Raw genomic sequence first — 25,318 nt, 5'->3', positions numbered from 1 at the left:
CTGTCAAATCAAAATTAAACACCCTATCCATAACACAGGGGAAATACTTTTTGCCTTTTGTTGTGTTTTATGAAAAGAAAGAAAGAACCAGAAATATGTTTGATAGAGGTGCGGAATGGTGAGGCAGAAGGGGGTGCCTCTGCAGGCCCATGCTGAGACACCCTTCTCCCTGAGGGACTAGCCACGGACAGTATAGTATAGAATAGAGTTTATTTAGGCCATGGGGAGGGGAGTTAAGGGAATAGAGACAGGGAAAGGTTGAGATAGTAGAGGCTGGCCATGAGCTCCTGGAAAGAGAGGGGGGAGGGGGTGGGAAGAGAAGGGGCAGAGAGAGAAGGAAGAGAGCAAGAGGCCCTTTTATACTGAGTCAGGCATACCTGGCTGTCACCAGGTAACTGTGGGACAGAGCCTAAAAGGAATGCTAGCACGTTTACCTTTATAAACTGCCATTTTCCTAAGGGCCATGTCTGTCTGCTCTCTATCCAGCCGGTCCTTTGTCCCTTCCCATCCCCTACCCCTATTCTGGGACAAATATCTCTTTCTCCTCTTCCTTGTCCTCTATTCCCCCCCTTCCCCCCCACCCCTCTGTGTAGGCTATCCTAGAACTCTATAGAGCAGAGATCCACCTCGGCCTGAGTGCTAGGATTAAAGGCTTGTGGCAATCTCTTATTGTCTGCCCTTTCCTCCTCTGGGCAAAGAACTCGCCTTTGTTCTGAGGACTTGGTCTTGGGGCTCCTGATCCTACACTGGTCCCTTCCAACAATGGCTTAGGGAGTTTAATCCCTTGCCATGCTGTGAACTCTTAACTGCTGAGCCATTTGTCCAACCCCTCGCAAAATAGAAAATTTAAATGTTAAAAATTACAAAGACTGCTGCACGCTTAGACTCATATAAGTAACCTAGAACACATGATCTCATGTCTCTAAGATTTTTAAAAATTTTTTATTGTTTTCAATTCTGTGTAGGCTATGTGTCTGCATGTGTCTATGTGCGTGTAAGGGCGGGTGCCCGCTTAGGCCAGAGGCAACAGACGCTGGAGCTACAGGTGATTACAAGCTGCCTAAGGTGAGTGCTGAGAACTGAATTCGAGGAGACACTAGGATGTGGAATTGGGGTGTCCCATGGAGACATCCACTTTTTCTCTTCATCTGGTACTGAGCATGGAATGCTAAACAAACATTCTACCACTGAGTTTCAACCCCAGAACCATAGCCACTTTCAAATTTTCTAGTATTGTCATTCATCTGCCCAGATTAGCTTCAAATTTGTGATCCTCCTGCCTCAGCCTCCTGAGGAGCTAGAATTCAAGGTGTGCCACCACGTCGAGTGTTCACGATTTATTTTATTTATGTATTATTATCTTTGCACTTGGTGTCTAACGTGGTTGTCATCAGACAACTCTGTGGAGCTGGTCCTCTCCTTGTTCTTCTTTATGCGGGTCCGAGGCGTGGAGCTCAGGTTAGCAGGCGCCGGGCTTACAGCCAGTGCCTTAGCCTGCTGCGCCTGCCATGCCATCTTGCTGGCCCTTTATTTTTATTTCTCACTACTTCCAAAAACAAAAGTATGAATTAAGGGACAGGGAGATGGCTTAGTGACTAACGGCACTTGCCACCAAGGCTGACAACATGAGTTTGGTCCTTCCAAAGAGAAGCAACTTCTATAGGTTACACTCTTACCCTACATGCACATACACGTGCACACACATACATCAAACAAGCAAACAGACATGCACTGTGAATCTTGTGCATGAGAGGAAGCAATCTCATTAGCTTTGCTTACACATAAGGTACAGACTGCTTATTTTATTATTTTTAGTTTTAGCTTTAGACAGGACCTAAGCCTCACATGGATAGTTACCCTTTGTGCCTCCTGACTGCTGGGACTATAGGTTTGTGTGTTTTACCATGGTCTCTCTCTCTCTCTCTCTCTCTCTCTCTCTCTCTCTCTCTCTCTCTCTCTCTGTGTGTGTGTGTGTGTGTGTGTGTGTGTGTTGTATGATGTTGAGATTACACACAGGTCTCAAATATGCTAGGCAAACTATCATTGAACTACACTGCACTTCTACATATTTTATTTTATGAACTTTTACTATCTATCTATTTATTTATTTGGGGGGGTGTTTGTTGTGTGACAAGACTCTTCCTGGGGAGACGGAACACAGACAACTACTCACCCCAGACAGGAAGCCCATCACACACAAAAGTATAGATATCACTAAAGCCCAACTTGATGAACCAATGAGTTTTATTGGAGTTACTTATAGGAATAAAGGTGTTATTAGGGTTATTGAGTTAATACCAAGTTAATTAAAACCCTATAAGTTATAAGGGACATCCAGAAGCTGTTTTGAGTTGTTTACCTTCCGGTTTATGGAGCTTCTCTGAAGGATGGAATGTTTCAATCTCAGAGTGTCTTGAGCACATGTCACAGAGCACACGTGGAGGTCGGCCAACAACTCGAGGGACTCAGCTCTCTACTTCTGCTGTGTAGATCCCAGGGACAAAACAGATCATCAGGCTTGGCAGGAAGCTCCTCTACCTGCTGAGCCAAAACACCGACTCAGCCTTGCTATTTTTAAGATTTGTTTTATGTGTATGAATATTTTGCTTGCATGTATGTCTATGAGCTGTGTGCATGCCTGGTGGCCTCAGGTCAGAAGAGGGTACTGGCTGGGCAGTGGTGGTGCACGCCTTTAATCCCAGCACTTGGGAGGCAGAAGCAGGCAGATTTCTGAGTTTGAGGCCAGCCTGGTCTACAAAGTGAGTTCCAGGACAGCCGGGGCTACACAGAGAAACCCTGTCTCGAAGAAAAAAAAAAGAGGGCACTGGATCCCCTGTACCTTATAGGTCTGTGTGAGCTACCATGTGGGTGCTGGGAATCAAATCTGTGTCATAAAAAGGACAGTGAGTGCTCTTAACTGTTGGGCCACCTCTCCAGCCCCTGTTATTGTTATTATTATAATTTTATGGGTTTTTTTGAGACAGTAGTGTTTATATTTCAGGAGTACTAGAACAAAATCAAGGGACATACATACACTAGGCAAGTTCTCTACCACTGAGCAACACTCCCAGTATCTCTTCTTACTTCCCTCCCTCGAATGCACATATATGCACATATATATTATATGTAATATATCATATGAACTATATCTATATCCATATTGATATAGATATGATCTTGCTGTGTGGCCCAAACTGGTCTCAGACTCTTGATGTTGCAGCGTCCGTCGCCTAAGTGCTGGGATGAAAGCCCTGTCCCTCTAAGCCCAGGTTTTTTGTTCCTCTTAGGTGAGTTTAACCTTTGTACCCTGGTCAGAGAGCCAGATTAAAAGAAACAGACTTTTTTTTTCTCTCCTTATAGAAGGAAGACAGAAAAAAAAAAAAAACATTCAGCATAGTTCCATTCATAAAGTTTAAAAAGCCTAGACTACACCATTTAGAGGCACATATGTAAGTAGTGGAGTGGTTCTAACAACACACACACACACACACACACACACACACACACACACACCAGGGAATGAGAATCACCCAGGCCTCACGGCTTCAGAAAGGAGGAAGCTAGTTATGATTACAGAGGGGTGTGTGGGTGACTTCTGGACTTCAAATAATACTCCTTTCTTTGGCGAGGTAGCAATTACAGTTATTTCACTTTTATTCAGTAAACAACAATAATCCACTAGGATATATATTTCTTACCATTAAAATAAAAGGCATACTTGAACCACATAGAGAGAGATCTGAATTAGTCACTTCTGAACATCTCGAGATGAAGGTATTCAAGATGTATCTTCAGTGTCTTAGCCATTTAGATGGTAACTGAAGAGGACCATAGGCCTACGCACAGAATGAGGGTAAGAAGAAAAAGATCTGAGCCAAGACCACGTGGACTCCCACGTTCAACAGACAGGCAGACGGCAAACTAACAAACCACCCTAAGAAGCAAAAGCCAAAGGTGGAGGAGGGAAAGCTAATTTCTGGAGAGAAAAAAAATGCTTTATGCAGAAGGGAGTGGTCGACACCCCAAATTTCAGTGTTACAGTGCTGAGAAGTATTTCCTCAATGCAAGTGTTGAAGCTATGAAGGGAAAGGTGTCCAGGTAGTCAGGAGCCAAAGAATAATACAAAGTCACACAGCACGGCACAATAAACACAGATTTACTGGGAAAGACGAAAGGGTGCGGCCGCCTCTGCTCTGGGGAGAAGTTGCAGACTGCGTAGAAAGCAGGATGATATAGGGATGGGGGGGTTCCGTGGCACAGATTGGTGGGGTTCCAAGTCCTGGGGTCAGGCGGGTAGGGTTTTAAGCTCGGGCATTGGTAGGTTTTTGAGCTCAGGGATTGGTGAGTTTTCAAGACCTGGAAGTGAGCTCAGACTCTTTATTATTAATAAATATCCAGAGGTTGGGAAGAGGGCCAATTAAACTACTTCCTGCAGTATAGGGGCATCGAAGTCCATGGGGCAAGTTTGCTCTTCACCATCAGGGTGTAATTGTGGGTTATAGACCTCTGGTCCCATAGTTAGGGCCTGATAATCCTGCAATAGCAACTGATTCAAGGTCTAGTTAGGCATCTTTTGAATTTGTTGTTGGAGAAAACTAGACAAGAAGTTTATAAGACAGGGTGTCATTAGTAGGATTGGAAAAAGAAGGAGGAAGGAGCTTAAGAAAGACAGTATTCAATCCCATACTGGACTGCCAATGATCCACCAGCCAAAGGCATTGAGCCATTTCTTATATTTTTGGAAATCCGCCCAGAGTTGTCAGATCTTGGCTTTTACTATACCCATCTGGTTGACACAAAGTAACATTCCTCCTCCCTGAGGAAGAAACAAAGACCACTTCTCGCTGCTGTTAGTACATCTAACCCTTGTCAGTTTTGTGGTGGTTGACAGTGGGTCATTTTGTCCCTGGAGGGTGAGGACAGTCTGAGCCACCCATTGGAGGTCCTGGATGAACTAAGAGGGAAACTGATAGTAGATAGTTAGGGAAACACTTAGTCCTGCTGTTCAGTGGTGACCCCAGCGGTTATACCCAGACCTGTGAGGAGGGTTAGGATCCAAACTGTTCGTTTCTCATGCCGTGCTGCTATAAACTCTGTGATGGAAACCAGCCGGCAAGGGTTCTTCTCTGGGTATCACTCCCAGTTTTAGGAAGAACACAGGGCAGTAAGCATCTTAATAACTAGCCAGTTGCCCGTGTGGTAGGGCCCCAGAGGGCGTAGAAGGATCCAGGAGCCTGAGAGAAGACACTTAGGAAAAGGAGAGCCAGATGGGTGGAACGGTAGAGGGAAGGAGTGGCTTGTTGAGGTTTGGTCTTATGCAATGGATTGTAACATTGAATACTAGCCCAAGGCGTGGCTGCCCCCAACACAAGAGAATCCTAACTACATCAAGTGGTGCTTTGTGACCTTGCTCCTTAAGTTAAAACTACTGGTTAAATAAAGATGTCGGTGGTCTCTCACTGGACAGAAGAGAGACAGGCAGAGTCTCAGTGCCCAGGCTCACCTGAGGACAGTCCAGGTGAGTTGGGTGGAAAGCTGGGTGTCTGGATCAGTCCAAGTAAAGGCAAAGATGTTTTGTGACTTGGGGTCAAACGGTACCTCTGTCTTCAAGAGTATGGGAGGGGTACCAGATGTCAGTGGGACTTCTTTGGACTCAGGGAAGTGTTTATCAACCTAAGGGGAAATTTACCAAATGACTGATGGTAGATTAGGTGCCAAGCGATCAGTAGGCCAGAAGGTGAGTCTGTTGTGGGTGGTCTGGAGATGAGGGAGAGAGTCCTGGTGAAGCTCACACAGGGAGGGGAAGCCCAGGCCCCCCGAGAGCCTATCCAAGTTAAGGCAGTAATGTAAGTGTTACAGGTCTGAGGGGAGAGAGTTTCCCAACGCAAGTGGCACGGCTCTGATGGGTAAGGTATCCTGGAAGTCACAGCCAAGGAATACTATGAAGTCACACAGCACAACAGAGGTCACCCAAGAGATTTATTGGGAAAGACACTAGAGGGTGGCTGCCTCTGCCTGGGTGAGAAGCAGCAGATGACTGAGTGGGAGGAAGGCTTATGTAGGGTTTCTTGGGGTCAGAGTCTCCCAGGGTGGTGAGTTCCAGGGTAGGGATTGCTGGGATCTCAAATCCTGGTCTTGGGTAGCCTCAGAGTGGGTTTGCAAGCACAGGGATCAGTGGGGTTTTGAGCTCAGGGATCGGTGGGTTTTCAAAACACAGACAGGAGCTCAAACTTTTTACCCTTTATCAAATGCTACTACAGGGTTCAGTAAAATGAAATCATTGGCCATAGCCAGGAGGCATCAGACGAAAAGATGGAGTGGGGTGAAGATTTGGTGGGCAGCAAGCTGGGCTACCATACTGCATAATAACATATGGCAGCTTTCAGATTATCTTTAAGACTATATAGAGAGACAATTAATTAATTAATTAATTGGTTAATTAATTAATTAATTAATTTAAAAAGACTGTAATGTCCCAGAGGCACACGGCAAGGAGAACCTGAGGAGGATACAATGTCTGAGTGTAATGAGGATGCAATGTCTGACTGTAATGATTTAGTGGCACAACCTCTGGAATGGAATTGCACATGCCCTGACTCTGGTTCTGTTTCCAGTTGACTGTGTACACTCAGGGCTGAGGCTAGCTCACCGGCAAAGTATTTGCCTAGCCGTGTGAGGCTTCATGTTCTGTCCCCAGTGCCTGTAACCATACAGTGTGAATGAATTCCATCAAGTTACTCAAGCCTTTTACATGTCATCGTTCAAATCTGTAAAAATGGGACTTTTTTTTTTTTTCTAAGATTTTGTGTTTGTGTGCGAGAGTGTGTGTGTGTGTGTGTGTGTGTGTGTGTGTCGTGTCCGTCCACTCAAGGAGGCAAGAATAGGGTATCAGATCCCCGGGATCTAGAGCTACAGGCCATCCAATGTAGTAGGTACTGAGAACTGACTCCAGTCCTCTGAACCCTGAACCATCTCTCCAGCCCGCCCCCCCATTACATCCCCCCCCTTTTTTAAAGAGAGAGTCTGTCCAAGAGACCCAGATTGACCTTGGACTCATGAACTTTCTGCCCGGCATCCAGATGACTGGGATTAGAGGCGTGTGCCGCCGCCATACCCAGCTTAGCAATAATAGAACTCGTGAGCAGCAAATACAAACAGGCTAGCGGCTGCGGGTGGCAAGGGGCTTACAAATTCAGGGCCAACCTGGAAGATTTAGTAAGGCATTCTCAAAATAAATAAAATGTAAACAGAAGGCTGGAACATAGCTCAGTGGAAGAGCACTTGTCTGGCACAACCTCTGGAATGGAACTGCACATGCCCTGACTCCTTGGCAAGTACAAGGCCCTAGGTTTCATCACCAGAACTATATTTAAATTCTCCATAAAGTTTATGATACACACACAGTAGGCATGCAATGAATATCAACCATCTATTTCTGTTTAACTTAGATATTTCTGTTGCTGTTAGTTTCAGTTTTTATTGCTTCTGTTTTAGTTTAGTTTAGTTTTGTTTTCCTTCTTTTGAGACAGGGTTTCAGGATTTCAATGCATCTCTGTATCAGTGTGTCTTACTATGCAGACCAGGCTGGCCTCAGACTCAGGGAGATCTGCCTGCTTCTGCCTTCCAAGTGCTGGGATCAAAGGTGTGCACCCCCAGGCCTGATTTAGGTACTCCTGAAAAGCAATCTAGCAAACAAACCTCTCAGTGTTTACTTGGAGTAAATAGTGAGAAGCTTATAATGAAACAGGAGAGAAATCAGCAGGAGCTAGCAGAGGCTGGGAATGGAGGCCAAGCCATGATTTCTTGTTTGAGTTTTTTTTTTGCTTGTTCTTGAGTTTGACAAGTGTAGAGATTGAACCAGGAGCTTGTGGCTGCTAGGCAAGTGTTCTTGCCCTGTCTATATTCTCAGGCCTAGTTTTTCTTTTCTTAAAAGACTATGCCAGTCACAACCACCCATAATGAGATCTGGCGCCCTCTGCTGATGTGTCTGAAGTCGCTGGTGAGATGGTTCAGTGGGTAAGAGCACCCGACTGCTCTTCCGAAGGTCCGAGTTCAAATCCCAGCAACCACACGGTGGCTCACAACCACCCATAACAAGATCTGACGCCCTCTTCTGGAGTGTCTGAAGATAGCTACAGTGTACTTACATATAATAAATAAATAAAATAAAATTAAAAAAAAGAACTCAGATGTGTCTGAAGTCAGCTACAGTGAACTTATGTGTAATAATAAATAAAGCCATTCTTTAAAAAAAAAAAAAAAAGACTGTGCCAGCCTGGTCTGCAGAGTGAGTTCCAGGACAGCCAGGGCTACACTGAGACGGCGGCCAGTCTGGTCTGCAGAGTGAGTTCCAGGACAGCCAGGGCTACACTGAGACGGTGGCCAGGCTGGTCTGCAGAGTGAGTTCCAGGACAGCCAGGGCTACTCTGAGACGGTGGCCAGGCTGGTCTGCAGAGTGAGTTCCAGGACAGCCAGGGCTACACTGAGACGGTGGCCAGGCTGGTCTGCAGAGTGAGTTCCAGGACAGCCAGGGCTACACTGAGACGGCGGCCAGCCTGGTCTGCAGAGTGAGTTCCAGGACAGCCAGGACTACACTGAGACGGCGGCCAGCCTGGTCTGCAGAGTGAGTTCCAGGACAGCCAGGACTACACTGAGAAACCATGCCTTGAAAAACCAAAGGGAAGAAAAGAAGAAAAGAAAGGCTATGGGGCCTATTGTTTGCTTGTTTGTCTGTCTGTTTTTAATACAAGCTTTAGGCTCTTGGAAAATATGCACAGACAGTTTAGTGATCCCTTGTGCTCTTCCTGTTCCATCTTGCACGAAGCCATTTATTAACATAGTCCATTGTGCAAAACGTTTGTTCTAGCTGATACACGATACTGCCTAGCAGAATTTACGTTAGGGCTTTTACATTGTGTAGCTCTATGAAGCATGGAGCATGAAAATGTCATGCGCCATCAGTGTAATACGGGCACAATTTTTTTCTCAACCTACTTTAATAAGGACTCAACCTCCCCTCTTGCCCACCACCCACGAGAGGTAGTGGAAAAGAAAGGTTATTAGGATACAAGGGAAGCGGGCCTGCTTAGAGATAGTTCTTTGGGGAGATTCCAATCTTTGAGTTGTTTTCAGTCCAGTCCGCTAGCAAACCACCAAACGCAAATCAGCAGCTGCAGACCAGTCCACTCGGCAGACACCACACACAAACCAGCAAGGGCAGTTCAATCCAGAAGAAACTTTGAGGCCCACCAATTGGGCAGAGTCTGCAGAAGTGGCAAGAAGCCCCAGGAACCTCACGAGAAGTCCTTTGGTGAGTTTCTCTCTTTGAAGTCAGCACAGGCAAAGCTCAGCAGTGAGGTGTAAGACGAACCAATACGTGAGTGTTGTCAACAAAGACTAGCAAGGCAGAGCAAGGTAAGCCACTGCTCAAGCTCCCACCGTTGTGGGGTCATTATTTATATATTCCTTCTAAACAGCACATGTCATTTCACATGTCTGCAACAGCAAAACCTCCCTTCACCTGTGTCTGCTTTAGCAAAACATTATTTCACGTGTCTGCTTTAGTAAAGCACCTTTTCACCTGTGTGCCCCGGCAAACATCATTTGACCTGACTTTCCAAAGAAACCAGAAGTTTCCACTTCAATGTAATATCACAGGAATAATTTCACAGCCCTAAAAATCCTTCTAGCCACATGTTCACCTTCCCTTCTCCAGACTCTTAGGAGCATCTAATTTATATATATATATATATATATATATATATATATATATATATATATATATATAGTTTTTATTTATGTGTATATGTATGTCAGTATACACATATGCATGAAGGCACCCTTAAAAAGCCAAAAAACTGAACCTCTCCATCTGTAAGGCACCCCCAATTAAATGTCCTTGTAAGAGTTGCCTTGATCGTGGTGTCTGTTCGCAGCAATAAAACCCTAAGACAAAAACTAAAATCCAAAAACCCAAAACGAACCCAAAAGCCAAACCAAACTAATGGAAAAAAAAAAAAAAAAAACAACAAAAAACAAAAACCAAAAAAACTGACTGAAAAGTGGACCGAAGGCGTCAACATTATGCCTGAAAGGGAGGACTCTTCACACCATAGACCATCAGGAAAACACAAATTGAAGCAATGAGACGCCCTAGCACACCTATCAGGGAGGCCAAGGCAGTTTTAAGCCAGCCATGGTAGCTACTACAAGAACATGGTAGTTACTGCAAGAACAGTTTGGAGGTCCTAATATTTTGAATGCTGTATAGCTTTGCTTTTTCCAGAACATCTCAAAGTTGGAATCGAGTAGTATGTAACAGCCTTACAGACTGGCTTCTTCCACATAGCAATACACATTTATGGCATTTATGGTTTCTTTCTGACTTCTCATTGTCCACTCATCTCTTTTAGCTGAATGACACTCCATCTGGACAACTCATAGGTCACCTATCAGGGGATGCATTAGTTGCTTCCAAGTTCTCAAAACCATGAATAAACCCGATAACGCCTGTACATGCGAGTTTTTGTTCCGACTTAGTTTTCAGCTCACTTGAGTAGATACCAAGTAGTGTGGAGGTGGAGCAGAGGGTAAGAGGACGGTACCTGGCCAGCCGCCTTCCAGAGAAGTCAGTTCGTGTTGCCACAAGCAGTGGATGAGAGTTCCTGTTGCTCCACACCCCTGTTAGCTTTTGGTGGTGTCAGCACTCTGGACTTTGGCCTCCCTGATAGGTGTGCTAGGGTGTCTCTTGCTTCAGTTTGTGTTTCCCTGGTGTTCTGTGGTGTGAAGAATCTCCTTTCAGGCACAATGTTAAGGTTTCCAGTCTACTTTTTAGGTGGTTGGTTTTTGTGTTTTGTTTGCTTGTGCGTTTGTTTTGTTTCATCTGTTTGGTTTGGCATTTGGGATTGTTTTAGGTTTTGGATTTTCTTTTTCAAGACAGGGTTTCTCTGTGTAGCCCTGGCTGTCCTAGAACCAACTCTGTAGACCAGGCTGGTCTGAAACTTACAGAGATCCATCTGCCTCTGCCTCCCAAGGGCTAGGGATGAAGGCACACATCACCACGGCCCGGCTGTCTTCTTGTTGTTCTGAAAGGTCTTTGTCTATTTTAGCTCCTGTCCTTTAGCAAGATATAACATTTGCAGAGACTGTCCCCCACCTGTGGCTCACACTTTCATTTTCTTGAGTGTCTTTAAAAAACCAGAAAATGTTAATGAAACCCGGCTTGCTAATTGTTTCTTTGAGCCTATGTGCCTTCGGTGTCAGATCTAAAAGGTCATCTGTGTTGCCTTTCAGTTTATGTTTTGCATTGGGGATGTTAGTTTTTGTGCCTCCATAAGGTTTTCCTTGGGAATCAATATTCACAGTGAGTGCCCAGCTGCATGAGTGAGAGTCAGGAAGCAGTGTGATGAACACCAGGACTTCCCACACTTTCCTTTCTGCAGTTCAGGACTCCAGAATGTTCACGTGTAGGGTAAGTTTTCCCACTTCAGTTCCCCGAGACAATAGGAGAGGTGAGGGCAGAGCCCCACACACCCCACATCCCACCTCCCAACCCCTTACCCCTGCTGAAAGCTCTGATACTCGAAGATGCGAGTTTATTTGAAAGGAGAGAATCTGAACTAAGAATGAACTGATGGGGCTCCCTGCTCAGGAACAACGACCTTTTAGGAATGTGACTTGCCAAAGGAAAGACTCTAACAGTCCTAGTCCAGGGTGGGCAGGCTCCATCAGAACCTGGCAGAACTTGGGAGTATCAGCCACATGGCACTGAGTTTGCAGGCATAAGGGATACATGCTTCAAGGGATCATGAACCACAATTCCAGAGAGGCACTGAAGCCAAGCAACAAGCAGACAGGGTTAGAATCCCTGCAGAGGCCCTGAGAGGCTACTGCATGAGCCTATGAAGGTGAAACTTCTGGAAATTCCAGGATGTTGGTGAGTCCAAGACCATGGGATAGCCATCCAAGAAGGCATCTAGCAAGGAATAAAGTTAGCCCAAGAAAGAGCCTCTGTATACTGTAGGTAGCAGAGCTGGATGGATACGATCTCCAAACCTTGTGAAGTCTAGATAGCAGAACCTAGGAACTGCCTGCTGGGTTTCAGTCTTGTTTTAGTTTGAGACCTGGCTCCCTTGGACCACAACTGTATCAGTTTCTGTATAGTGATTCCAGAGCAGTGGTTCTCAATCTTCCCAATGCTTCAGCCCTTTGATACCGTTTCTCACATTGTAGTGACCCTCAACCATTAATATTATTTCATTGTTACTTCATAACTGCAATTTTGCTGCTGTTACCAATTGTAATGTAAAGGTCTGATAGGCAGGATATTTGATATGTGACCACTCCCCACAACCCACACTAAGGGGTCATGACCCACAGGTTGAGAACCATAACTCTAGAGACCCACTTGCCCGGAAGCTGCTTTCAAACAGGCAATTCCCCTTGCGGCATTTTCTAGTCAGACTCTCTCCCTTCAATTTAATTTGCATCTTCACACGACAGTGCCCGGGCGTGGGGTGGGGGGTGACTCTGTAGTTAAATATTTCCTGGTGTCCTGGCCTGGAGAGATGGGTTTCTTTTTTTTATGGAGTTGATCTCTTTAGCAGTTACAATGGCTCTCAAACCTGATTTGTGTGTCATGTAAGCTCTCGCTCCTTCCCATGGCAGACTGCTCAGGTTTTCATCTTCCTGCTCCCCTTATTCCGTCTCCCCCACAACAGACCTGGATGAGGACAGAAAGCAAAAGCCACGCCCCAGTCCAAATGCTATAGCCTGTCTGGAGATTTCCTCTTCCAAACAAGCGATCCAATGAGTTACCTATATCCAGCCTTCCTTGGGTCTTCAGGACACAGGCAGAACAGCCAGGTTCTTTGCCAGTGCATTGCATGCACAACCTATTTTGTACTAAAATCTGTGTTCTTTTCAGACATTTCAGGAGCTGGGCCTCTGCTGTCTACATCCTGGCCTTCCAAACTCCCACCAGAATGGCCCTTAAGCTCTGCTCACTGCATTCTAAGACTTTTTAACCTTAGGTTCCAAACTCTTCCACATTCTCTTTGCAGACCAGTTCCAGATGCTTTTCAGGTCAGGTTTGTTATAGCAATGACCCTACTGCTTGGTACCAATTTCCCATGTGAATTATTTCACTTGTCATTACAATAAAGATACCTGACATCATGATGATGATGGTGATGGTGATGGTGATGGTGATGGTGATGGTGATGGTGATGGTGAAAGAGGCAACCACTCTCTTAGGAAGTGTAAAAGGTTGAAAGTAATTAGAAGGAAAAATGGGGCATCATAAAGAAAGAACTGGAATTGAGCACATGCTAATGGCTGGTTTATGTTTTTAGAATGTGGTGAATTGAGCACGCCCATATTGATTGGAGAAGGGGCTGGATGGATGGATGGATGGATGGATGGATGGATGGATGGAGAAGAATAGAAAAAGGCAAAGGACCAATGCCTGCCCAGGTCTGAGGGGAATTCGGTATAAAAGCAACACTGAAATGTCCACAGTTGTGTAGAATCAGATAAGACAAAGAATAAAATTGTAGGCGGTCACAAGGTCCACATGCTCACAGACAAGCACCAGAGAAAGCAGAATTGTTAAAATGTGAGCTTTCTTCTTCAATGGAAGAAACCGACACCTGTTCACCCAGAAGGCTGGAGTGGGTGCTGTGTAATAACCTGGTGATTGTTTGGCTGGAGAGGGTGCTATGTAATAACCTGGTGACCGTTTGGGCTTCTGTGGAGCCTGGCTTCACCTGAATCCCTCAGACTCCTGAGAATTATTTTTCAGTGAATAGAAGCCAGCCTCATGCTTATTACCAATCCTGCCTGCCCAGGCCCTTCTCCCGAGCACTGTTCTTAAGTCAGTAGAACCTGCTCTTGTGGGAGAGTTCATAGGTGCCTCGCAGAAGACGTGCTTTGCAAGGGAGCTTTGGTGTCTCATGCTTGAGCTCTCCTGGGATAACTGTCAGGAGGAAACTTTTATCCAAAGCTGTCCAGTGCTTAAATATGTCAAAAATACATGTATGTGCTTAAGGTGGGACTCCAGAAGTTTGAACCAGCCTGCCTAACTAAAGCCATGTTGAAGCAAGTTTTGTTCTCACCTCTCTGCATTCTGCTGCCGGCCGTGACCCTTGCAAGAACCATCACATACGGACACACAAAGTCCTTAAGATGACACAAGCTCTTGCAGAACCACGATCCTTCTAACATGAAGATCCAACTAGGCTTTACTGGTGGCAGCAGCACCTGGCTTGTAGCTCTAGGGGGGTCCCCTTGGGGACATTTAAGGTTCTGTGACCTGGAAGACAAATTACTAAGAGGTTTGCAACTGACAATCCCAGACTCTAACTTCAAAAGGCAAAACGTAACATAATTTTTGGAAGATAATTTTTCATTATGCACTGAGCTAGAAAACTGCCTGTACTCTTTGGTCCAATCGATTGACTCACTGTCTACAGAAATAACCAGATGCACAGCTTCAGTCTGCTGCTGAGACAAACACCAAAAGAACCAAAATGACCAAAAATAAATAACAGTTAGAAAGGATTTATTTGGGCTTATACTTCCAGGTCACAGTCCATTCCTGAGGGAAGTCAGGACAGGAACTTAAAGCAGAGACCATGAAAGAATGTTCCTTCCTGGGCTTTGTCATGCTTTGCTCAGACCATCTGTCCAGTAAACAGTGTGGCTTACAGTGGGTGGGGCCCTTGTACACCAGTCGTCCATCAAGACAATCCCCTACAGACATGTTCACAGGCCAACCTGATCTGGGCATTCTGTAAACTGAAACTCAACTAGACTGTGCCAAGTTGATAGTTAAAGCTAACTAGGATACATGGAAAAATGGGTGTCTACTGACCTGGACCATAGTTCAGATGGCAGAGGGCTCGCCTGCCATGCATGCTGCCCTGGGTTTGCTCCCCAGCACCACCTAAACTGAGCAGAGTTACACAACCATACTAGCACTTAGGAGCTAGAGGCAAGAGGATCAGAAGGTTTAGGCTACCCTGGGCCTCATACCAAGTTCAGGGCCAGGCTGGATACATGGGACCCTGACTCACAAATAAATTTTTTTAAAAAAAATCTGCAGCCATGGCTTCCCCATCATAACAGACTGTACCTTCCAACTGTGAGCCAAAAATAAATATTCTTTTCCTTTAATAAATATCAAGTGTGGCGTGGTGGTGAACACTGGTAGTCCCAGCTACTCAGGAGGTCAGCGGAGGAACACAGCTTGAGCCCACAAGTTCCTGAGTTAACGGAATCACACACACTAATTAAATCTTAGGAAAGTGGTTTTTTAAATCATGTTTGAAACATCAAAACTGTTGAATTATTCACATAGACACTGTAGATCAAAGGCAAGTTGAATCACCAGAATACAGAAAGTGCAGATTAGCCCTCACAATATCCAGGAGCTGAAGGCTCAAGGAGACTATAACTGTCTTCACCCACTGTACTCTAATGAAGTGAAAAGTCTGCAGCTGGCGGCAAGCACACTAAACCATGAGCCAGATGCTTCTCTTCAACCAAACCTCCCTTCCCTCCTGGGATCCTAGAGCACACAGAATACTAACAAAGCCATCAGGCTGTCTCATGCCATTGCTCATTTGCAGGTATACAAGGTTGCATTCTGTATGCTGAAACTGGCATGCATGAAAGAATATATTCATTCATGGAATATGGATATAAATTGCCTGGGTTTCAAATGCATAGCAAGCAAATCAGATACCCAACAATAAGATTGCAGCAAGAAGATTCTGTTCAAAAAAATCATGTTTGATCGTAGTTACAAAACAAGTCATAAATGTATGCATGCTGGGGTGAAAGACAGCTGAAATGTGTTTCTCTAGAGACATGTGTGGTTGTTGGTGCTCCATTTTATTTCTGCCTTTCCCACACATTCTACTCTGAATGTGTTAATTTCATAATCAGGAAAAAAATGTTTCTTGTAAACACAGCACTGGGGGTTAGGGTTGTAGATGAGTTCGGTAGAGTGCTGGCCAAGCATCTCTAAAGCCATGGGTTTGTCCCCAGCTTGTGATGCTGATCTGCAATTCCAGGACTCGGAGGTTGGAGAGTGGAGGATCAGAAGGTCAAATCCATTCTTGATTACAGGGGAAATCAAGACCAGGGTGGGACACATAAGACTATGCCCAAACAAACAAACAAACAAACACACCATGGCACAGCCTACAGTTCAACTATGTGTAGTTCGATATCTTGAGGAAAGAAAGGTCTGTTGACTAATTTACGTTTCCTCCAAATTGCGGATTGAAGGTCTGGTTCCCACCGGGCCTGGCACACATCTACAGTCCCAGCTCTGAGGTAGCCTGAGACAGAGTTTCAACTTCTGCTAGCCCGGGCTACAAGCCTTGGAGGCCAGCCAGTGCCGCAGAGCCAAACCCTTTCAAGACCTTCTCCCAGAGAAAATAATGTCGGAATAGACAACTGCTCGCACAGACTTCCAAAACAGCGCTGGGTCCCAATGCAGGACTTAGCAGATGCCCAGAAACTGAGGTCTCTGGAGAAGCACAACCTGGTGGCCTCCCAGGCGAGGTAAGGCAGTGTGAGGTGAGGCGAGTGGATGAAAGGCGAGGACTGAGGTACGGATAGTGTGCAGGGCTTCAAGGGCATCCCTCCATCAAGCATGCGCAGATAAGCAAACCCTGAGCGCCCCACTTGCTCCGTGCTAAGTTGGATGTCGGGGACGCGCAGAGCCCCCCACCCCCCAGTCTCCAGCTGCTCCTCAATGCTCGTCCCCCTCCAGCCACTCCAGAGCCTTCCCGCCAAAGCCACATCCAATCAGAAGTTGCCAGCACTGCAACTGGAGCCCCATCCAATCATTAGTGGGATGTGGGGCCTAAGGCCGCCCCTAAGGTGCTCTGGGCCAATGAGCCCCCGCCTGGACTCCACATCCGGCCTGGACTGTTGAGCGCGCGCAGACCAGAGGCGGTTGAGGACCGGTGGTGAGGATCGTTGGCGTCTGAGCGGGTCTCCGGAGTTCAGCATGGTGAGAGCAGCCGGGTTGGTGGGAGCGGTCCCAGGCTGGGGTGGTTGGCCTCGGGGCCTCTGGGGATCGGCCCCACAGGAGGTTGACCTCCATCTCCCCTGAGGCTAGGGCTTCCTCGCAACCCCAGCTCCTGTGAGGGTGGGCGAAGGCAGAGCAGCCCAGGAGGCCGTAATTTCCTCTGGACTCCTCACCGTGCAAGTGCGTGTGAGCGAGATGCTCTGCTTCTTAGCCCCTGTGAAGATCCAGGATGCTGGGATGCAGTTCCCGCCCGGAGTCTCCCTGCGGAGGCTGATGAAAGAGGCGCAGGAGTTCGAGGACAGCCTCAGCCTCGTGGGCCTCTAGTTTCAAGAAAAAAAGCAACAAAAGAGGGTGGCAGATAGGTTTCTGGAGAGGGATCTTTTGTTTTGTTTACTGGTACCAGTGGCCTTGAATGCGAGGACCAGTAATGGCGTGGGTTCCAGAAGATCCTAGAAGCCACCAGGCTTTCTCTGGTCTAGTGCTTGTTCACCTAGGAAAGTGAAAGTTACTGAGCCCGAAGAGCCTGTGTTCGGGTCTCGAGCTCCCTGATTGGAAAATGTCCTAAAGCCCCTGGTAGGCCTGCCCTCTGTGCCTCCTCTGTGTCAAGATCACAGGCCACCAGCTCCAACAAGCTTGCCAAAGAACTTTTATATATTTTGTGGCTACTGCAGTTTTTCATATTTCATGGTTTATAAGTGGGATACGCCAGGCGGTGGTGGCGCACGCCTTTAACCCCAGCACTTGGGAGGCAGAGGCGGGCGGATTTCTGAGTTCGAGGCCAGCCTGGTCTACAGAGTGAGTTCCAGGACAGCCAGGGCTATACAGAGAAACCCTGTCTCGAAAAGCCAAAAAANCGGATTTCTGAGTTCGAGGCCAGCCTGGTCTACAGAGTGAGTTCCAGGACAGCCAGGGCTATACAGAGAAACCCTGTCTCGAAAAGCCAAAAAAAAAAGGGGGGGTATACTTTGTGTGTATTAGAAAGTAAATTTGAGGTGTGTGCTGGTGCATGCCACAGTCCCAAGCCCTAGGTGGGCTGGGGCAGGAAATGTGGATTTTGAGACTAGTCTGTAAATTTGAAGCTAGCATGGGCTACAAAAACTTGTTCTCAGGGAAGAATAAAATAAGGCTGAGAACCTAATTTATTAGGTATTTTTCTTTGAAATCCCCGTGCATGTATGTCTGTGCGAAGTATGTGTTCCTGAGTGCAGTTGCCCAGAGAGGCCAGAAGAGGGTGTGGAAGACCCAGGAGGTGGAGTCAGGCCTTGGTGATCCTCATAACTGAGCCCTGATCCTCTGCAAGAGGGCTCTCCTAACCACCACACAAACTCTCCAGCCCCCGGCAGAGGACTTCAACTTAAATACTTGTATTCACAGAAGATCTGGGTCTAAATGGCCAGAACTTGTCTTTGTTTCTGTGACAGGCTCTCGTCATCCGAGCTAGCCTCCAAAGCCTCTTTTTGCCTCACCTCCTCATTGAGCTGGCTGCCGTCATGTACCCCCACACCGGGCTTGACCCGCATATTTTCTTTAAAACTTTTTTCTTGTTGAGGGGACAGTGTCATCCCATTATTTTGTTCTCAGGGCACAGTCCTTGATAGGCATGGGATTTGGCACCAGACTCTATCTAGTTTGCTTTCTGTTACTGCGGTAAAACACTGACCAAATCAACTCTGGGCAGGATTTCTTTGACTGCCGTTGATCAGGGACTGAAGGGGACCATGGAGAGGAATCCTGCTTACCAGCTTACTCAGCCGTTTTTCTTACCAGCCCAGGCCTTACACTGCCCACTGTGGGTTGGGCCCTTCCACATGGCTCATTAATCAAGAAAATAACCACAGACAAGTTCATGTTCCCTCTTCCCACGTGACCAAAACTAATCAGTACTATGTTTTTGTATAGGCTTTTTTCAAATTAACCCTCAGAAACTTAAATTACCTGCAAATTCAGTAGAATCTTACTATTTGCCTCAAAAAAAAAAAAAAAAACTGCTTCATTGAAGAATCTTATCGACTTTTTCTTTGGGGGGGGTTCTGTTTACTTCTGAGACATAGAAACCTTGCTAAGCCTTAAGAATTAAGATAAGGAAAAAAAGAACGAGATAAGGGACTATATTTGCTTTACTTTTTATTACATTCGTTGGCATGAGTGGCTGCCAGTGGAGGTCAGAAGACAGTGCCGGAGTTGATTCTCCTTCACTGAGTGGGTCCCTGAAATAGGTATTTATAATTGCTGGGTGGGCCAGTGTTCTGGTTAATTTTGTGTCAACTTGACACAAGCTGGAGTTATCACAGAGAAAGGAGTTTCAGTTGGGGAAATGCCTCCACAAGATCCAGCTGCAAGGCATTTTCTCAATTAGTGATCAAGGGGGAAAGGCCCCTTGTGGGTGGTGCCATCTCTGGGCTGGTAGTCTTGGTTTTATAAGAGAGCAGGCTGAGCAAGCCAGGGGAAGCAAGCCAGTAAAGAACATCCCTCCATGGCCTCTGCATCAGCTCCTGCTTCTTGACCTGCTTGAGTTCCAGTCCTGACTTCCTTGGTGATGAACAGCAGCAGTATGGAAGTGTAAGCCGAATAAACCCTTTCCTCCCCAACTACTTTTTGGTCATGATGTTGTGCAGAAATAGAAACCCTGACTAAGACAGGCAGAATCAAAAAATGTATAATTTATCCATGTAGGGCTATAAGTTGGGTTTGGTGGCATACCATATGCTTATAACCCTAGCACTCTGTACGTTGAGGCAGAAAGATTATCGTTTCCAGGGCAGCCTGGGCAATACAGCCAGTTCCTTAAGTTTTAAATAAAATTTAAAATTGTCTTAAATTTTTTTAAATAAAGAAAAAAATTAGGATAATACAACATCTCAATACTTTAACAATGTCTGGGAATGTTACATTCCTAGACCTGAATGGATGAGTGATTACCCTAAACTGAGTGTGGTATCTTTGAGAAGGATATTAACTTATTAATGTTAACAGAAGTGTACATGAGCCAGCTTCCTGGTACTCAGAGTGGAGTGGAGAGCAATAAAAAGGTTGATCTAGATGGGCAAATAGAAGATACAGTGACTATCTAGATTGGCTTTGGCTGGGTGACCTGGGATCTGTCGTGTCATCCTTATTGAATTATATCTTAAACTTTTGTCAGGCCACAGTTGAGGCCTGATAGATTTTTTTCTGAGAATTAACTGTGACTGTCCCCACTGAGCTAGTTGTTGACATTGCGTGGCTTCCAAGTCTCAAACTAACCATATTTTTAAAGAGTAGCAAATGTTTATGCTCTGGGACTACCTGATTAGCCTGGTGTGATGGCGTGATTACATCTGTAATCCTAGCACTTGAGCAGGTGAGGCAAGAGAATTGTTTCTAGTTTAAGACTAGTTTTAGTAAAACTATATATTAAAATAGGGCAAGTTTGGAGTAAGCAAGCTGTTTTATCTCTGTGCAGTTTGTGTGTGTTTGTTTTGAGATAGGATTGGACTTGAATTCTACTTAATCTTTCTGAGTACTGGAATTATGGACCTGCGTAACCATTCCTGGTGGCAGTCAGTTTTAACAGAGATAAAAGGAAGGCCTAAGCATTGTTGTAAATAAAGAGGCACAGCACAGAATTGTATTTGTATGTTGTACAGTTTGAAGTGAACGAGTCACGTGTTTTCTGGTTTCCAGCGTGAGTGTATCTCTATCCACGTGGGGCAGGCAGGTGTCCAGATCGGCAATGCCTGCTGGGAACTGTACTGCCTTGAACATGGCATTCAGCCTGACGGTCAGATGCCAAGCGACAAAACCATTGGCGGCGGGGACGACTCATTCAACACATTCTTCAGTGAGACTGGAGCTGGCAAGCATGTGCCCAGAGCAGTGTTTGTGGACTTGGAGCCCACTGTGGTCGGTAGGTGCCTGGGCCCCAGGTGGGGGGCTTTCCTGGGAGAGTGGGATGTCTCAGGAAAGCCCACTGAGCTCTGTGCAGAGCAGGCAGGCTATATGCTGAATGCTTGTAACTTTGTTGGGTAAGAAACTGAAAGAAAGGGTCGTGTGTGATGTATGTGTAACCAAAGACTAAGAAACACTGTTGACACACGTGCACAGAGGAATTGAATGGCCCTTGCCTGAAGGACTCACAGCACATATGGTCTCTTTCTCTAGATGAAGTGCGCACAGGAACCTACCGGCAGCTTTTCCACCCAGAGCAGCTGATCACTGGGAAGGAAGATGCGGCCAATAATTATGCCAGAGGCCACTACACCATTGGCAAAGAGATTGTCGACCTGGTCCTGGATCGAATCCGAAAGCTGGTAAGAGGATTGCAGAGGAGGCTTCATATGGTGGCTGTCCTGGTCAAGAGGGTCTGGGGGTGGGGGTCATTGCTGGGGTTACTTTACCATTGCTGTGATAAAACACCATGACAAAATGCATCTTAGGGAGAAAAAGGTTGTTTGACGTATACTTCCACAACACTGTTTATCATTGAAGTTAGGCCCTGAAGGCTGCTGCCAGCTGGCTTGCTCCCTGTGGCTTGCTCAGCCTGCTTCCTTGCAGAATCTAGGACCACCAGCCCAGGGGTTGTACGACTCACAAGGGGCTGGGCCCTCCCATTAATCACTAGTTAAGAAAATGTCCTATAGGCTTCCTACAACCTGACCTTATGGAGGCTTTTCCTTTACTAACAGGATCCCTCCTCGAACTTAAGCTGGTGTCAAGTTGACATAAAACTATAAGGCACAGTCATCTTGGTACGTCTGTTAGAGTCAGGAATCCATCATAAGTTTACCAAAATACCTTACCTCAGACTCTGCTGAGATGCATCTGTAGGTCTTTGTTGTATTCCAACAGTGTGTATGTGTGGTAGACAGTCTGAATTTGCATCCGTTTGTAGAAATGGAAGTCCTGAATGCAGGGTGGAAGTCAGAGTGTGGCTTCGTAGGCACTGGCTTATGTACTCTGGTTTTACCACAGGCTGATCTGTGCACGGGCCTGCAGGGCTTCCTCATCTTCCACAGCTTTGGAGGTGGCACAGGGTCTGGGTTCGCATCTCTGCTGATGGAGCGGCTTTCAGTGGACTATGGTAAGAAGTCCAAGCTGGAGTTTGCCATTTACCCAGCACCCCAGGTTTCTACAGCGGTCGTGGAGCCTTACAACTCCATCCTGACCACGCACACGACGCTGGAACATTCCGACTGTGCTTTCATGGTGGATAATGAAGCCATCTACGACATCTGCCGCAGGAACCTGGATATTGAGCGCCCCACATACACCAACCTCAATCGTCTGATTGGGCAGATTGTGTCGTCCATCACAGCCTCCCTGAGGTTTGATGGCGCCCTGAATGTGGACCTAACAGAATTCCAGACCAACCTGGTGCCCTACCCTCGAATCCACTTCCCACTGGCGACCTACGCCCCGGTCATCTCGGCTGAGAAGGCATACCATGAGCAGCTGTCAGTGGCAGAGATCACCAACGCCTGCTTCGAGCCAGCCAATCAGATGGTCAAGTGTGACCCTCGCCACGGCAAATACATGGCCTGCTGCATGTTGTACCGGGGGGATGTGGTTCCCAAAGATGTCAACGCAGCTATTGCCACCATCAAGACAAAGCGCACCATCCAGTTTGTAGATTGGTGCCCGACTGGATTTAAGGTAGGACTGGGTGCTGGGACAGTTATATCTGCCAGTAAGCAACAGACTGCCGTGTGGCTGCAGCTTTGGGCAAGCCCATGGCCCTTTCCATGTCAGGCTCCAAAGAAAGCGGATGCAGTAAGCAGTTGCTAAGTGGTGTAACACTTTTCTAAATAACACCGGAAGCCCTTTTTCCTTAAACCAGCAATTACCAAACCTTTTTTCTTGGTGTGTTGTTTTTGAGGGGGGAGGTTTGGGGGGGTTGATTAGTTGGTTTTTCAAAACAGGGTTTCCATGTAGCTCTAGCTGTCCTGGAACTCACTCTGTAGACTAGGCAGGCCTCAAACTCAGACATCCCCCTGCCTCTGCCTCCTGAGTGTTAGGATTAAAGGTGTGCACAACTGCCAATGGCCAAACCTTATTTCTTTTTTCTCTTTTTAAAAGATTTGCTTGCTTTTATGTGTGTTTGTGTGTGTGCGCGCGCGCATGCATGCACACTACATATGTGCTGATGGTGTCTGTAGAGGCCCAAAGAGAGCACTGGATCTCTTAGAACTAAAGTTTCAGACAATCTGAGCCACCATGTGGAATTGAACCCTGGTCCTCTAGGAAAGCAGCCAGCACTCTTAACAGCTGAGCCATCTCTCTAGTCCCAAACATAATTTTTTTCTTTTTTTTTTTTAAGATTTATTTATTATATGTAAGTACACTGTGACTGTCTTCAGACGCACCAGAAGAGGATGTCAGATCTCATTACAGACGGTTGTGAGCCACTATGTGGTTGCTGGGATTTGAACTCAGGACCTTCAAGTAGAGGAGTCAGTGCTCTTACCTGCTGAGCCATCTTGCCAGCCCCAAACATAATTTCTTAAACCTTCAATCTACCAACCATTATGCCAATGAATAGGACTTCCAAGGGAGGGTGTGTCTGATAGCAGGTGCTGAATCAGAATGCTGTGCCTTACTGAGTTTCCTCCCAGCTGGACCTGCATTTCTTCAGTAAAGAGCTGGTCTACAGGGAAGTACAGGTTAGGGGCTGCCCCCACAGAGAGTCTGCCAGCACCAGATGAACCCTGTTAGCCTCGTTGCCTAGGTTGCCTTTTGTCGGCATCAGTGTGGTTTATTACACCTTCTTTTACAACCATTTTCCGGGGCTACACTAGTTTCCGTGTTAAAAATACGTTTGAGTTTTAGCTGGAAAGGTATTAGGGCACATGTCTCTAATCCCAGCTCTAGAGCGATGTCAAGATCATTCTTATCCATATTAGTGAGTTTGCAGCCAGCTCTGGCTTTTAAAGTCATTTTTAGAGCCTTTAAATTACAGAGAGAGAGAGAGAGAGAGAGAGAGAGAGAGAGAGAGAGAGAGGGAGAGGAGAGAAGGGGGGAGAGGGAGCAAAATATTAAACTATGGAAGATTGGAAAGTTGGATTTTCTGCCCTGTAAGCTGCTTGTCCTTATAAATCGAGAGGCCATCTCTACATATTCAAGATACGCTGTGCCTTTTATACAGGTGATGTTGGTTGGCAGGCCAGCGGGCAAGCAAAGGGTACATGCTCCTCCTTAAAGTGGGGGTGTATTGATGTGCAGAGGACCCCTTGTGCCTGTCTTACCTGTTTCCATCTCCAGTCTGGCTGTGCTCCTAGCTGCTGCTGCTCACAGCCATGTGTTCCCCAGGGTGTATAAAGGTCACCACTGTAGCATCTTCTCCTGGGCGGCTTACTGCTGCATAGCTGTTTTCATACATGAAGATTTCAGTCAGTTTTCTTTTAAGTATACAGTATACCTTGGATACCATTCTCATTTGGGGCCTTTGTGTACTGTGTGAGTGTATGAAGATCCAGCGTGTTGGCTTCCAGCTTGGCCATTAGTGGCTTAAGTCCTTTACAATTTGTATACATGTTGCTTCGCGTAGGTGATTATTCATTCCCAAAAGCATGGTATGAGGTATTTATTTTAAGCAGGGTCCACAGTTCCCAACTTGTAGTGAACGATCTCCTCCGAGATCATTGTAAACTTGACTTTTTTTTTCTCTGGCAGGTGGGTATTAACTACCAGCCTCCCACCGTGGTCCCTGGGGGAGACCTGGCCAAGGTACAGCGGGCCGTGTGCATGCTGAGCAATACCACGGCCATCGCAGAGGCCTGGGCCCGCCTGGATCACAAATTTGACCTCATGTACGCCAAGCGGGCCTTTGTGCATTGGTACGTGGGAGAAGGCATGGAGGAAGGGGAGTTCTCAGAGGCCCGGGAGGACCTGGCAGCACTGGAGAAGGATTATGAAGAGGTGGGCGTGGATTCCGTGGAAGCAGAAGCAGAAGAAGGGGAGGAGTACTGAGCGCATGGGTCTGGCTGGCAGCCATCCTTTTGTGTCCTCCCCACCGTTGGAAATAAAGGATATATTATTAAAATTTCTATACTGAGGCATTTCCTCTCTAGTGTGTTATACTTCCTAACAAAATTCCTTTCTAGATACTTGCTTTTTCCAAGAAATTTTCTCTGCAGAAAACGTGTTTTTTTTTTCCCTAAGAAATGATAAACGGGTCTGTATGTTCAGTTTTAAATTCTACCTAGGGACATTAGGATAAAGTACTGATCAACGGCACAGAATGACTTTACGCGGTCTGGGGCTGCTGGGGAGAGGGTCTCCGAGTCTCACCTGGGGCTG

General features: G+C 46.3%; 1 protein-coding gene across 1 annotated transcript; it reads left to right on the top strand.

The window, feature by feature from the left end:
• The first annotated feature begins 16,916 nt into the window (after window positions 1-16,916).
• On the top strand, window positions 16,917-25,072 carry LOC110316417 (tubulin alpha-3 chain). The gene is made up of 5 exons (XM_021190712.1): window positions 16,917-17,026; window positions 20,708-20,930; window positions 21,185-21,333; window positions 21,995-22,675; window positions 24,692-25,072. Exons 1-5 carry the CDS (start codon window positions 17,024-17,026, stop codon window positions 24,986-24,988), a joined length of 1,353 nt encoding a protein of 450 aa, XP_021046371.1. The 5' UTR covers window positions 16,917-17,023; the 3' UTR covers window positions 24,989-25,072.
• Window positions 25,073-25,318: the final 246 nt, after the last annotated feature.

This window comes from Mus pahari, chromosome 2, assembly GCF_900095145.1.
Source record: "Mus pahari chromosome 2, PAHARI_EIJ_v1.1, whole genome shotgun sequence".
Classification (NCBI taxonomy): domain Eukaryota; kingdom Metazoa; phylum Chordata; class Mammalia; order Rodentia; family Muridae; genus Mus; species Mus pahari.
This window is presented reverse-complemented; position numbering and strand designations above follow the sequence as displayed.

Bases quoted from the DNA above. Each gene is read 5' to 3' on its own strand.
- LOC110316417 (XM_021190712.1), top strand. The intron at 20,931-21,184 runs GTAGGTGCCTGG...CTCTTTCTCTAG, and splicing joins CTTGGAGCCCACTGTGGTCG to ATGAAGTGCGCACAGGAACC. The intron at 21,334-21,994 runs GTAAGAGGATTG...GTTTTACCACAG, and splicing joins TGGATCGAATCCGAAAGCTG to GCTGATCTGTGCACGGGCCT.